Source organism: Hirsutella rhossiliensis (assembly GCF_020360975.1).
Source record: "Hirsutella rhossiliensis strain HR02 chromosome Unknown scaffold00002, whole genome shotgun sequence".
Classification (NCBI taxonomy): Eukaryota; Fungi; Ascomycota; class Sordariomycetes; order Hypocreales; family Ophiocordycipitaceae; genus Hirsutella; species Hirsutella rhossiliensis.
Genome location: NW_025408668.1, coordinates 6,987,638 through 7,002,082, shown reverse-complemented (window position 1 = coordinate 7,002,082; position 14,445 = coordinate 6,987,638). Strand labels below are relative to the sequence as shown.

Genomic DNA, 14,445 nt, shown 5'->3' with positions numbered 1-14,445 from the left:
GACTGAAAGCTTCAACTTTTTTTCTCCTTTTCTTCCAATCTAATGTTATACATGGTCCAGTGTTATTGTACAGAGATTCCAAGCTCCCTGGAAATCTGCAAAGTATCGGGGGCTCGAGAATAAAGGCAGGTCGGGGTAGGTAGAGGGGAGATTGCAAGGCTCTTAAAACCATCCGGTATAGCACCGAGTCCAAACCCCGTGCTTTCCTTTTCCTTTACAACGCGTCCAATCGTCCCACGTCAGCGCCCTACATCATGCCTCCCATGCCGCCCATGCCGCCCATGCCGCCCATTCCGCCCATGGGAGGGCCGGCAGGCTTGTCCTCGGGAGCCTCGACAATGGCCACCTCGGTAGTGCCCAGGAGCGAGGCAACGCCCGACGCGTCAATGAGACCGGTGCGCACCACCTTGAGGGGGTCGAGGATGCCGGCCTGGATCATGTCGACGTACTCGGCCTTGGAGCTGTCAAAGCCCTTGTTGAAGTCAGCCCCGTGCTCGTCCGTGAGCTTGCCAACAATAACAGAGCCCTCCAGGCCAGCGTTTTCGATGATGGTCCGGGCCGGGCGGGTAATGGCGTTCTTGACAATAGTGACACCCAGCTGCTGGTCAAAGTTGGCCGTCTTGATGTCGTTGAGTGCCTGGCTCGAGGCCTTGAGGAGGGCGGTGCCACCTCCAGGCAGGATGCCCTCCTCGACGGCGGCGCGCGTGGCGTTCAAGGCGTCAACGAATCGGTCCTTCTTCTCGCCGACTTCGACCTCGGACGAGCCGCCGACCTTGATGACAGCCACGCCACCAGACAGCTTGGCCAGGCGCTCCTGGAGCTTCTCCTTCTCGTACTCGGAGGTGGTGGGGTCCGCCATGACGCCACGGATCTGCTCGCACCGCTGAGTGATGGCGTCCTTGGAGCCCTCGCCGTTGAGGACGATGGTGTCCTCCTTGGTAATGGTGATGGAGCCGGTAGAGCCGAGCATGTCGGGCGTGGCCTTGTCCAGCTTGATATCGAGCTCATCGGTGAAGACGGTGCCCTTGGTGAGGACGGCAATGTCTCCGAGGATGGACTTGCGGTTGTCGCCGAAACCGGGAGCCTTGACGGCGGCAACCTGCAGCTGACCACGGAGTTTGTTGAGGATGCAGACGGCAAGGGCCTCGCCATCAATGTCCTCAGCAATGATCACCAGAGGGCGGCGCATCTGGGTCGAGGCCTCGAGAGCAGGGATGATGTCCTGGACGGCCGAAATCTTCTTCTCGGACAGCAGGATCAAGGGGTTCTCAAACTCGACCTTTTGGGCCTTTGTGTCGGTGATGAAGTAGGGGGAGACATAGCCGCGGTCGAAGCGCATGCCCTCGGTGACGTCGAGCTCGTCCTGCATCGTCTTGCCTTCCTTGACGGTGATGACACCCTCCTTGCCAACCTTTTCCATGGCGTTGGCAATCATCTTGCCAACGTGGTGGTCGCCGTTGGCACTGATTGTGGCAACCTGGGCAATTTCCGAGCTGGTGGTGATGTCGCGCTTGTTCTTCTGCAGGTAGTCGACGACAGCGTCGACGGCGGCCTGGATGCCGCGACGCAGGTCCATGGGGTTGCAGCCGGCGGCCACGTTCTTGACGGTCTCGGAGAAGATGGCTCGGCCCAGGACGGTGGCGGTGGTGGTGCCGTCGCCAGCAACCTCGTTGGTCTTGGAGGCGACATCTTGTAATAACCGGGCGCCGAGGTTCTCGAACTTGTCCTTGAGGCTGACGGCCTTGGCAACGGTGACACCGTCTGGGGGAGGGAATCAAGGTTAGCAGAGGTGTCCAATTGCGCTTCCGCCTTCGTTCTGAGGGCTTACCCTTGGTGATCTTGGGAGAGCCGAAGCTCGATTCGATCAGGACATTGCGGCCCTTGGGACCGAGTGTTGTGGCAACGGCCCTGGCGAGGGTATCGACACCAGCCAGGAGCGCGGCACGGCCTTCAACACCAAACTTGAGCTCCTGCCGTGATGGGTTAGAATACAGCCCCTTTGAATCGCGCTGGCCGGTTCTTATGCATCAATCTTACCTTGTGGGCGAAGCGAAGCTGCTGACCCAGGCCGGCTCCAGCACGATACCGGGCGGCGGCCGAGGACAGAGCTGAAGCTCGAGCTCGGGAGCTCAACGCGCGCTGCATGATGGATGGCGGAGCGGAGATATGCCAATACGGAACGCAGATACGAGATGGGGAAGGAGGATGAGGGAGGGAGAAGGATGAAATAGGAGGGGGAAGAGAGAAAATGGTCGAGAGCAGCAAGCAAGTCACTGGGAGAAGCTCTCGAGAGGCTCCAGAAAAATTGTCCCGACCACGGTCGGCAAAAAAATATGCCGCCGGGGCCAGGGGACGTAGATTTCCTCAATCGGCTTAGCGCCTCCACAGCAGCCTTCCACCCTCTTCCAACAGCGTCGGTACTTTCGAACTTGTTCCACCGAACGACGACGATGGCTTCATCCAGCCCGCAAGGCAATCTTCAGTCGAGTGAACATCTCGAACAGAAGCAGGCTGATATCTTTGCTCTCTTCTCACACCCGGTGTCCTGGGCAATCGTGATCCTCCTGTGCTCTCCTCCCTCGTCAACCCCCGTTCGTGCCCAGTCTTCAGATCCGCAGGACGATGAGGAAAGCCAGGTACTGTGCTCCTGCGCCGCCAAAATTGGAACGTGATTACTCTATACAAGTGATATGCTGCCTACAAACAGCCGTGGCACCCTTTGTTATTCAGGTCCAGGCTTCTGCCTCTTGAAGAGCAAGGCCTTGAATTTCCCAAACCTCCTAGGCGACCCCCCGTTGTCCTGCCGAATCTCCTGGTTTCCCCCCTGTGAGTGCGCCGAATCCCGTTGCTGCTGCTCCTGTTGCTGTTGCTGTTGCTGAGCCGCAGTAGCTTGACGGGACTCGAAATTGGCAAATTGGCTGCTCAAGAAAGCTCGGATACTGTCCAGCGCCTCCTGCTCGGCAGCCGCGACCCGACTCAAGGCGCCCTGAATGGCTTGGGAGACGACAGTCTGCACGACCTGGCTCAGAGACTGTGGAAGGCTGGCGATAACCTGAGACAGGTGGCCGACGAGGGTGCACGTTACGGCGAGATTCTCGTTGGCCGCCTGGTTGATTTGCGTGTGGGCGCTGACCAGGTTCGTCAGAGCGCAGATATGGGTACTGGCCATCTCCGAGTGCTGCTGGATGTCGCGGTAGTGGAGGTCGATCTGGCGGCTCAACGTGTCGTTCTGCTCACGCAGGTCCGAGTGCTCCTGGTTGGCGGATCGGATGGCCTTGTTCAATTCGTTGACGACGACGCGAAGTGGCGCAAGTGCGGCCGCCACCTGCTGCTCGACGGCCTCCTCAATGATCTCTCTGATCTTGGAGAGCTCGTCTTCGCTGGGATTGCGGTTGGCCGGCACGGCTACACCCTGTTGAGTCGTGTCGCTGAATGCACGTCTGCCAGGACCGCTCGTAACTGGGCGTCGAGGTGCGCCCAGAGCCGGGATACTGGAGCGGCCAGCTGCCTTGAACTCCTGCAGGGCACGCTCGAGGCCTGAAGGCAAGGCATTATTGCGAACCCTCGGGGGGGCTCCAGAACTCGCAGAAGGCACAGCGTTGTCAGAAAAGCCACCTGGCCGACCGTGAGCTGATACAGCTCGCTGACCAAAGGCGGCTCTCGGCGTGGCGGCCGTGGTCCGGGCACGAGGAGAGGCCTGTTGCCCGTCACGGGATTGGCTTTGGTGATATGCCTTGCCAGTCTCTCCCTGGACAGATTGGGCGTCGGATTGAGGGTGGTTATCTCTCGGGCCACCACTAGAGCTGTTACTTTGGCCGCTTGAGGGAAGCATGCTGGGCGGCGTCCCGAGTGTTGCGAGACTGCCTCTTCTGGTGCATAGTCAGTTTGACTCGGCGTGGAGTAGGCAGCAATTGATGCGAAAGAGACTTCAGGCTTACAATTTCAGAGGCGAACCAACTGGCAGATAACATGAGGTGACTGGCGACGAGTTGGAACCGTGCGCCCGGGGTGCACAAGGGAAAGAGGGCGCAAAAAGGCGAGGATATGGCGTATCAAGCTTCTGCGGAGCGGCGCAGGAGCGAGAATGTGAAGAGCAGAAGCTTCTGAGATTTCCCAACTGCAGAGAGTTGTCAATTAGGCAGGGCCTGTGTTGGTATTATCTGTTGAACACAATACCGCAGTCACCCGGGCGACTGCAGGCTGAACAGCTGCTCTCCAACATGGCCCGCCACTGGCTATGGCTCTCTCGACTTAAAGAGGGGAACATTTTATTTTGATAAGATAAAGCTCCCTGGTCTGATCTTTCGTCCCGACTCCCGAGTGGCGAAGGGGGTTTGGGTGATGCATGCCACACTTTGGAGTTGCCTACTCCGCCGCTATTGAAGCAACACGGCACTCAGTCCGACGTCTATTTAGGTTTTGACAAGCAGAGACCCGTGTTTGAGTCTGATGGAAAGCCTCCGTTCTCGACGCACTATTTGGAGAAATGTAGTGAAACTGGGTTATCTACGCCGTGACGTAGGCTGCAGGTTTATCCACGACACTGAACGCAATGTCGAGTGCGAATCCCATGTCAGTTCCGCAATGTGGAAGTTTTCAAGCATAATGTCCAGCACGACGGTTTCCTAGAGGCTAGAACTACAAATAAACAGGACAGGACCTGGCGAGAGACACTTTGTCGCGTCATGATTGTACGACTGCTGCCTACGAGGTAGATCAACTCGACGTATTCATGCACCGACCTGTGCTTCCTGTCATTATGTTTAGATCTCGAGTACTAGACGCCATGGCGAACCATCTGGGCAAGAACTCTCAAGTCCATCCCCAACGAGGCAGATATGCCCCTCCTCGACTCCAAACCCGCATTGAGTCTCATGCGGTTATATCAAAGAGACAGAAAGAGCCATGCCACGAAGAAGCAAGCAGAGACTAGGCGGATTCGTCTCCCGAGGCCGGGGGATCTGAAGACATTTGGTCTGGTCAGCACGAGTCCAGGTCGATAGATGATGCGAGGCGATCTGGAATGAGCAGCTGAAACTTACCGGTCAAGTCCGAGCCATTAAGGCTTGCCGCCTTTTCACTCTTGGGAATCTTGGCGTCCTCGTCGGAGCCCACGGACTCGTCGTCCTTCTTGGCCTTCTTCTTGCCAGCCTTGCCCGCGCCGGCGGCGCGAGCAGGCGCCTTTCGCTTCCCAGTCTTGGCCGGGACCTCGGGGTCCTCGGCGCCCTTGGCAGGGGCTTTGATCGGGGCGCCCACGCCGTGGGCCTTGAGAAGTCGCTCGTACCTCTTCTGGCTGCGAGTGCTGGGCGTCAGCGAACTAGTCGAAGAATAGGAGGAGGGAGAGCACCTACGCAGCGGCTTTAGTGACGATGCCGAGCTGGGCGGCGACAGCTTGGAAATTGGGCTGTGGGAAAGATTAGCTGTGGAGCTTTGCGCGGATGAGTCTTGCTCTCGGGCGGCTTACCTTTCCAGCGCTGGCATTGTGAATGCATGACACAAGAAACTTGATCTGCTCGGTTGCGTCCTGTGGCTTGGACATGTTGAAGACTTTGACGAGCTAGGACGCAGTAAGGGTTAGCATCAGGCGTGCTTGTCGTGACGATTTGAGTGGTGTCGCAGTAAAGACTAAGGAGCGGCGAGGTAAACGGTCTGCTTGGTATTTTGGTCTTGAACCGCGCTTGGGGGATTGACGGCCCTCGAGCGGCGGCGCAAGGGGCATGTCGGGGAAGCAGGGAAGACGAACGTACCAAGAGCTCGAGTCGAGGATTGCGAAAAGGCTCCAAGGCTTGACTGCGAGACGAGCGATGGGTCGAAACCGGAGGCTGAGAAGAAAGGGGATGCAAGGGCAAGTGGGTGTGGATGGAGAAAGTCGGGTCTGCCCAGGGCGAACGGGCGGAGAGACTTTATGCCCCGTACAAACGTGGCCGTGGAATCGGCAAATCAGTGGCTGGGGCACGAGGAAAAGTGCTGCCTGGGGTATCGACTCGTCTCTGCCGCGTCTGTTCGGTCTACCGAAGACAGGAAACTCCAATCATAGGGGGGAGAGAGAGAGCTTAGCACGGGAAGAAAGCTTGTACTATATGAAAGGAGCAACTTGCACTCTTTAAGAGAAGCATAAGAATGGAAGTAGCCGGTCAACATGAAGCGCACACACGACGCTGACCGAGTCTCTCGAGGCATATTTCCAAACGACGTCAACTCGACTGCGCCCGACTGGGCTGCGCGGGCTGAGGCGTGCATATAATGGATATGCTTGGTTTCCACGGTCCGTGCTCATGCCTCTCTCTGTCTTCTCCACGAACACGCAGCTCCCGAGTCTGTCTCAAGGACGCTGGCCAAAGGCGGCGAGACGAGGTACTGCCGTGGGATCACAGTGCTTCTTCATCCATCTCTTCCATCCATTATCTATCGGGCTGTGTACACTATAGAAGCAAATCGGTAGTTTGTTCTCCAGAGGCTCCAACCAAGCTTGCTTGCTTAATTTTACTTGGAGCTTTTTTTAGGTGACTCCTGTCAGGTTCACGACGCTTCAACCAGTTCTAAGCAAACACAACTCATGGGTTCAACAGGACTCAAGTCAAGTCGACTCGCGTCGGAGCTTACTTCCCTCGAATTATCATGGCCCTTGCTACCTTTCTGTCCTCGGTGTCATGACTTCACACCACCGCGCAGGGTGGTTTTCCATATCTAAATATGGAAATACCCTTTCCATGAATGGCATGGAATAAGGGATTTTCCGATGATCTGCCGGATCGGGTGATTCGCCGGTTTTTTTCTCCCTTGCATTCCAGTAAAGAACTGAGAATAACTCCACGAATACTATTTGAATTATTCTAAAATCTCATAAGAGAAATTAATAATGCTCAAAGATTTCACTCAATATTTTTTGAAGTCATCCAGTCATCGAGGTCGTCTTCTGTTACTCTCCGATCGCGCAAGTCCCCGAAATGCACCCACTACCTCCCGATCACTATCAACAGCTAAAGAGGGCCTTTGAGGACAGGATATGTGGGTTGAGGTTATCATTGCCTTGTTGTTTGCGTTATTATATAGTGGGTTTGGTACCTGCAATGCTATGGTCCGCTCTGGTGTGAACGGAAGAGTGACAATTTCTGCGGCGTGAGCATCCTGACTCCTCACGCGACCCTCAGGGGCCACCCGTCGCTCATTCTGCATTTTCTGGGGCTTTTCCATAGTCAAAATCTTCAGCTCTTGTTAATAGTGCCAATTTATCTCCATATTTTGCTTCACGGCCTCCGTCATCCGTCGTTTTCTCCCAATTTCCGCCTCTCATTGCTTCCTCTTCTGTAGAGCGAAAGCTTTTGCTCCGCCGCCTTCTTCTGTTGCTGAAACTTTCAGGTCTCCTTCTTCAGAGCCTCTTCTTTTTGTTGGGGTCCTTAAGCTGTATTTCTTTAGCGAGTTTGAGCCACTTTTGCAGAGCTAAACACCTCGTCTGCATTCCAATCTGTACAGCAGAAGAGATCATCTTTTGGAGCCTTACCGCCCTGCCTGCGCTGGTGCTTGTGACTACCTGTTCTCTTCTAACTTAAGCTCTCATATAAATCACTTAAAACGCACATTGAGGGCTTTCGAGGGTGCTACTCAGCCTTCGGCTGTTGCGGCCAGCATCAACAGAGGTCTTCTCGACTACTTCCTGAAATGCCTTCCAAAACACAGTCTAGAGCTTCATTTTCAACGATTTAATTAACCTTTTTTATTTGTCTGTACAATGAAGAAGATTATACATATACGCTGCTGAGAGAGGCTGAATAACGATACATCAAGGGTTGCAGCCGATGAGTGGAATGAGGAGGAAACACCACAACGATCATCTGGTGCCCGTCACACCACTCCATAAAATCCATACTAAAATGTTTAAGTGGCCATCGGTAACCAAAGGCGAAAAGCACGACCGTTTCGAGCTTCGCCTTAGTAAACCGGTCCAACGTACTGACGAGCTGCTCTTTTCCAATATTGTGATTCATCCACCTCGTTTTTGACGTGTTAAAAAATATTTATTGACGACTTGATTCACGTTTCACCAACCAAAAGTCCAGGGTTTGTGCTGGCTTGTCTTGGTGGATGAGAAATGGGGGCAGCGATGCCATCTCTTGACTGACGCACATCTTGAACGTAATGGAGGATGGGTTGCCATTTATTAATACGCCGAGCAATTTTGCCTTGTTTTCTTCTAATAAGAGGAATAAAATGTTCGTTCAAATGCTCGTAAGGAATAGAAATCCTTTTCATCCATGTTATACGTGTTTTAGGGCAGGGTGTCGAGTTTCTCAATTTTCGTGCGCATCTTTCCTTGTCAGGTGTGAAAGAGGAGCCTCGCGCACTGAAGTTCAAGCTAAAAATAAACCTTACATTCAGATGCATATGTAGGTTCTTTTCAGAAGATGCTCGTAGCGTCGAATCACGTTCAATCTGGCTCATTACGGGTGCGTAGAATGAGGTTATCTAGGTCGCCCTTCCAACCCCCATTTTTGGCAGTATCCTGAGCCAATTTCTGCGCTATGGATATAATAGGAGAATCCCACATGATTAAAGCCCACGATGAAAGTCAATAATGTTCTGTTTTTGCTGTGTTGGCCGAAATGACTTACACAATCTGTCGGAATCCTATTTTGGCCGTTGCTTCGTTTGATGTCAGCACCGCAGCGCATTGCCCCCTAGATAAAACTTCTAAATATATCCTAGACTTTCACTGCTTCTGACAATTCAGGCACTCAAAGGATACGTCAATTGGCACCGTGGATGTTGAGCTATCGTCGATTGATGTTGAGCGTGCGAAGTCGCCGCAATCCGGCAAATCGCCAGATCCGGCAGATCACCGGAAAATCCCTTAGGTATGGATATGGATCCATGTATTTCCATACTATTGGCTGAACCACGCCACTAACAAGGGTTCCTACAGGGGGCTACCTACAGGGGCTGTGGGCCTGGAACCCCCGCTACAAATCCGCACATCCACAAAATCAGCCTCACCACCAACCCACAGCATACCATTATCACCTGGCGACAATGGATTCTGAGCCTGTGTTAGTTATGTTTCTTCGATTCTGAATCCATTGCTTCGGATTCATTCGCGTCTATATCTCCCAAGACAAGAAAAACCTGCTTTTGGATCATGAAAACATGCTCATCTGGCAGTAATGTACCGGTAGTAAAAGGGTTAGGGGAAGCGGAGTTCAAAGGCAGGAACCGCCTCATATATTATCTTTATTGTCCCCAGAATGATCCCTACAGTACTTCTGTCACCGCCAGCTTTCGAAAACACCCTGAGGGCAAGAAAGTATGTCATCAACGTCGCAGAGAATTTATCTCCTCTTCAACCGTCCATCATCGAAGGATTTGATCAACTCTACGGGCAAGCGTGGGATCTGGGCCGTGTCTTCAAAGGCTACCTTGACCAAGAAATTATCAATAAAGAGAATTCGCCCTATTACGCCGCTTCTTTGGTCCTTCATCCAAGCTATCGCACGACGTACATCCACTCAAATTAGAAGAAGTGGCATAAAACTGCTTTCAAACGGGTCAAAGACCTTTGCTACTCTTACCGAAATACAAACGACGGTACAATTTCGTATCATGTACTGGACGAAGAAGAAGACAATGGCCTTGATGCATTTGATCGTATTTCAAGAAATCTGCAGAATTGTGCTCGACCTACAAGTCAAGACGAGTATGAAGATTACATCTCAGGTGATCCATATGAGATTGCGCCAACAACTGCTTTATCATGGTGGCTTCAAGAGCGACATAGGAACCGACGGCCGAAGTTATCACGAATGGCAATAGACATCCTATCAATGCCAGCGATGAGCGACGAGCCGGAACAGGTGTTTTCAGGGCTCGTCGTACGATCTCCTGGGAAAGGGCACAATTGGATGCGGACCAAGTTGAAAAGGAGAATTGGTTGAAGCATTGGGTGAAGAACAATGTCTTGAAGAGGAAGGGCGGTGGCGTGACCGTGGCGTGAGAATTCGTGCAAATTCCCGTCTGATTTCCCTCCTCGTCTTGGAACAAAACACGTAAGATTTGCCTACCCTCTCTTTTGGACATTATCATTGAGCTCAATCAATTACTTCGTATTTTTAATTCACCATATGGTGTGAATTTGTCCATCTTGTCGAAGGTGTCTTCAGTGACATTTGTCGTCGTGCACGGACCAAGTATGGAAAGGTGTATTGCAATACTTGCAATAAATGTGGGGCCGATACCGATTATCGATTGCAGGCCTTTCCATGTATGGAAAACCACCCTGCCACCGCGTAGGATCATTCCGCCGATTATTATACCCCATCGTGTTACCAACTCCGAGATCTTTGCAAGTTGACGGCTTATCAGTCATGGCCCCATGCAAAGTCCGCAGGGAAAAGCCCTCCAGAGAAGTGAAGCAAGCTCAGATCTCGTCCTCGTCCGTCTCCCCATCCTCCTTCGCATCTTCGGCCTTGATAGCCTCATCATCAGCCGACCCTCGCTTTCCGGCCTTCTTGCGAGGCATCCGTTTCTTTGTAACCTTTGCCTCTTGCGAAGGGGCCGTCGACGCGCCTCGCTTACGAGGACTGGCGGTGGTGGTGCTCGCCGAGGCCTGGTCGCGCCATCCGTGGCGGACAGACATCTGGCGGAAGCGTTCCTTTGCGCACTTGGCATCCTTGAGTCCGAGGGCTGTGGCAACACAGGCCCAGTCGGCGTCCGGTTTCTGCGTCATGTTGTCGAACACGGCTTTCATGAGCCTCAGTTCGCCATCAGTGAGCCCCAAGGGGGCGTCGACCTCGTTGCCACTGGTCTTCTTGGGAGGCATAGTTTTGACTTGATTTCTGAGAGAGGTTGTCAGAAACAGGAGGATATGGCTAGAGTGTAGGACGGGAGATGGAAACAAGCACCCTTGAGATTCAGTTGCAATGTCTTTGATATAGACGCAAAGAGCGAAAGGGTATGAGGGATAGGAGTTGCAAAGCTTGGTGGATGCTGATGGGGGAGGCAGTGTGTGTGTAGAAAGCAAAGTGTCTGGGGCAGGCTCTATGCGCAGTGAAGAGAAGACCAAGAACAGGGGCCCGAGAACCCAGACTCGGTGGTCCGCTAAGAGCCGTTTATAGAAACTCCTGTTATCCCACTCTTTTACGCATCAACTCCGGAGACTCGGAAAACCGTCCACGGCAAGGCGAGGTGTAGCAGGTACTAGGGGGGAACTGACGCACTCTCATTTACTAGGTATATTGCCTGGGAGATACGGGGAGTTGACGTGTCCAGTGGACTAGACTCTTTCAGGAACCGGAGCCATCGAAGGCTCGCTACGTCTATTATTTTTCAAGAACCTTGGCACAAACTCGGAAATGTAAACTCGCATCGAGAATCTCAGACCAACGACTCGCAAACGCTGAAGCCCGTAGTTGCAATTGTGTAGCACCCTTGCTCACTGCCAGTCCGAGTCCATCTACAGGCCTCTCGGCTTTTCGATTCTCATATCAGTGCCGGGTTATGAGAGCATAGCATGTTGCCAACCATCCCGTTTCCGCTTGTCCCCACGACAGAAACATGAAAAGAAGTAAAGCCCTATCTCCCTCCGTATGCGTCCGGGTCAGTGGCGGTAGGTACCAGTTCTCCGGTGCCTCAGAGGCTAAACAGACTCGTCTCTCTTGCCCAAAGCCATCATCTCCTCCTCGAACTGAGAAGGGGGATCAAAAAACTCTTCCTTGACATCTTCGCGTTCGTCGCCGGGCACGGCCGGCTCGTCTTTGACGAGAGGCTCTTCGTCAATGGTGGGACTCTCCTCGACAACCGACTTGACTTTGCCACGGCCGCGGCCCTTGCCCCCCACGCGGCCTGTGTTCTTGGCGACCTTTGTCGGGGTCGCGGCCGTCGAGTTGTCGCGCTTTTTTCCAGAAGCGCGGGCCGACGAGGTCGGGGTTTCGGCGGTGGAAGAAATGCCAAGCTTGCGCTTGACCTGGCCAAAACGGACCTAGACAGTGTGAGCGGCTGCAAGAGAAAGGGAAACAAGGTACTGAGAGCAAGACGGGCGGGCAGTTTGGCTCTCCCACAGCGCAGAGACATGTTCAACCCACCTTGGCGACCTCGGCGCTCTTGAAATTCTGCTCCACGGCCACAGCATCCCAGTCAATGTCCGCCTTGTTGCGGGTATGCTTGACAATGGCGAAAAAGAACATGGCCTCCGAGGCGTTGGGCTCCTTCTTGGGAGTCGTTGCGTCGTTCTGCTCAGTCATGGCTTCTGCTTTTGAGCCCAAGGACAAGACATTAGAATGCTTGCACGGTTTCGTCGTCGGCATTTGAAGGCCCCCTTTGAGAGTAGAGCGGGTAGTTAACTCACTTGCTGTGCTGAAAGGCGGTTTTCGGGTGTGGGGGGTAGATTGCTTGGTCCAGTGGTCCAGCTGCCTCTTTTCTTCTTTGCCTTGGTCTTGTTGGGGGGAGTTGAAAAAGAGGAAGAATTTGCGTTAAGCAAAGGCGAAAGCTTTCACGGTTGAAGGAAAGGGATTGTCCAGGTTTCTGTGGATTTCAGAATGGGGAGAAAAAAAGGTTGGCCTCGCAACTGGCGGTTGCCGGGCATACGATAAGCAGATCCAGAACGCTGGGCACGGCTATTAAAGCTGCCTCAGGCTGTCAGAGCAGTCGAGGAAAGAGAGCCAATAGCGAGACGACTCACGTTAGAAAAAGGAGTCTCCGAGGCCGCGGCAACCAACACTGAGCCAATATGCTGAAGAACAGAAACTGTCGACTTTTCCACGCAACTTGCTTGGAAGATGGAGCCATATCCGTGGCCAGAGAGAAAATAATTAGTATACAATTTATAGTAGCAATCTTCAGTATCCCCTCAATGTAACGGGCAAGCCGCTTTAACGGCGGCTGCGCCGCCTAGCTTCTAGAACCTTCCATTGGCTCGAAGCTATAAAATGCCGTTATGCTCTTATGTAGTAGATTCTCTTTCTTTCTTCCTTTCTTCTGTATCTTGATAGTAAACAGCATAGGGACTAGTTAGTTGTATCAACTCACTAGAGGCCTTTCACATACTATCAAGATCACTGAAGACATTGAAGACACTGAAGACACCGAAGACACTGAAGACACCGAAGACACTGAAGACACCGAAGACACCGAAGACACTGAAGACACCAAACTGAGTCCCGTCGAACTATTAGCGTTCAGCGAAGTCGCGATGGCCGAAGATAACAACAACATGCAGTCGGACGTCCTCAGCGCCCTGGTTGCCGAGATACGAAGTCTGAGAGAAGAGAGTTCCCGAAGAAACACCCAGTTTGAAGAACGTTTTATTGCCCTGGAACTCCAACAACACCAGCAAGCCCGTTCGTCTGAACTCCTAGAGCCAACGCCATCTGTCACCCCGGCTGTCCCCATTGAGGACACCCGTGTGGTCGCCACTCACAACCCTCACAACCAAGCGCCCCAAATTACGAGACATACCGAAATTCGGCGGCGACAAGGCCCAGTGGCGAAGCTGGAAACTAGAAACCGAAGGAAAGCTACGAGTCGACAAAGAAGCCCTTGGAGATGCAGAAGGCCACTTTATGTACATCTTCATGAGCCTAGAAGGCAAGGCTAAAGACAACGTGACCACATTTGTGGAGATGCAAACCGAGAAGAAAACGTTCAATGTTGCTGAACTACTCAACCGCCTCGAGTTGTTGTACGGGGAGAGGGATCGCAAGCAGAGAGCTACACGCAACTTGCATTCGATTAAGCAAGGGGAGAATGAACCATTCACGTCCTTTTACCCCCGCTTTGAGAGGGAGATCGCCAATGCCAACGCCGAGTATTGGCCAGACGACAGCAAGATTTCCTACCTCCAGGAGGCACTAAACGACAAAATGAAAGCAGCCCTTATAGGCTCTGACCCCTCTGCCATCAGCAGCTACGTTGGGCTGGCGAGGAGATGCGATTCGCTGAGCAGCCAGATGGAACTGTTGGGTCAGTGGAAAAGGCCCCGAGGCAACACAAAGAGTTCGGACAACTATGACAACCACCAGAACCATGGAGGCCAGGCCGCCCAGAAACAGTCCGGCCAGAAAACTGAAGTTAGACGAGAGGACATGATGGAATGGGAGCCAACTCTACAAGCATCCGCGAAAGTGAACGCTGCGCGCACCCGCAGTGATAAGAACACATATGGTCACCAATCCAACCGACCAGAAGACCAAGCGCTGTTGGGCAAGCGTGCAAAGTGGGTCGATCAGACCGAGATGGACGCCCGTTACCGTGAAGGGCGTTGCCTTCGTTGTGGAAGAGACAACTGCAGGATCGAGCGCTGCCCATTGGCTGCGCCTATCCGACCCGCAAACGCGACCCGTCGCACTCAGGTCAATGCCGTGGCTCCGACACGACCAGCGGTCACTAATGCCGAGATCGCCGAAGACGAAGCTTCGTCTCATAGCGATGAAGATTCAGACTAGGGACACGCGGCGGCTG

General features: G+C 53.3%; 6 protein-coding genes across 6 annotated transcripts; 1 reads left to right on the top strand and 5 right to left on the bottom strand.

Moving 5' to 3' along the window:
- Positions 1-247: 247 nt before the first annotated feature.
- HRG_02476 (TCP-1/cpn60 chaperonin family domain-containing protein) lies at positions 248-2,145 on the bottom strand (the record flags this gene model as incomplete). The annotated part of the gene is made up of 3 exons (XM_044860947.1): positions 248-1,761; positions 1,829-1,970; positions 2,038-2,145. 3 exons carry the CDS (start codon positions 2,143-2,145, stop codon positions 248-250), a joined length of 1,764 nt encoding a protein of 587 aa, XP_044724580.1.
- A 577-nt stretch (positions 2,146-2,722) lies between these two features.
- HRG_02475 (uncharacterized protein) lies at positions 2,723-3,169 on the bottom strand (the record flags this gene model as incomplete). The annotated part of the gene is made up of 1 exon (XM_044860946.1): positions 2,723-3,169. The coding sequence occupies one exon, from the start codon at positions 3,167-3,169 to the stop codon at positions 2,723-2,725; it is 447 nt and encodes a 148-aa protein (XP_044724579.1).
- A 1,760-nt stretch (positions 3,170-4,929) lies between these two features.
- On the bottom strand, positions 4,930-5,539 carry HRG_02474 (uncharacterized protein; the record flags this gene model as incomplete). Its single annotated transcript, XM_044860945.1, has 4 exons — positions 4,930-4,961; positions 5,043-5,293; positions 5,352-5,404; positions 5,465-5,539. The coding sequence occupies 4 exons, from the start codon at positions 5,537-5,539 to the stop codon at positions 4,930-4,932; spliced, it is 411 nt and encodes a 136-aa protein (XP_044724578.1).
- A 4,869-nt stretch (positions 5,540-10,408) lies between these two features.
- Positions 10,409-10,810, bottom strand: HRG_02473 (uncharacterized protein; the record flags this gene model as incomplete). The annotated part of the gene is made up of 1 exon (XM_044860944.1): positions 10,409-10,810. One exon carries the CDS (start codon positions 10,808-10,810, stop codon positions 10,409-10,411), a length of 402 nt encoding a protein of 133 aa, XP_044724577.1.
- An 816-nt stretch (positions 10,811-11,626) lies between these two features.
- Positions 11,627-12,230, bottom strand: HRG_02472 (uncharacterized protein; the record flags this gene model as incomplete). The annotated part of the gene is made up of 2 exons (XM_044860943.1): positions 11,627-11,968; positions 12,072-12,230. The coding sequence occupies 2 exons, from the start codon at positions 12,228-12,230 to the stop codon at positions 11,627-11,629; spliced, it is 501 nt and encodes a 166-aa protein (XP_044724576.1).
- A 947-nt stretch (positions 12,231-13,177) lies between these two features.
- On the top strand, positions 13,178-14,429 carry HRG_02471 (retrotransposon gag protein; the record flags this gene model as incomplete). The annotated part of the gene is made up of 2 exons (XM_044860942.1): positions 13,178-13,325; positions 13,438-14,429. 2 exons carry the CDS (start codon positions 13,178-13,180, stop codon positions 14,427-14,429), a joined length of 1,140 nt encoding a protein of 379 aa, XP_044724575.1.
- Between the last annotated feature and the right edge of the window lie 16 nt (positions 14,430-14,445).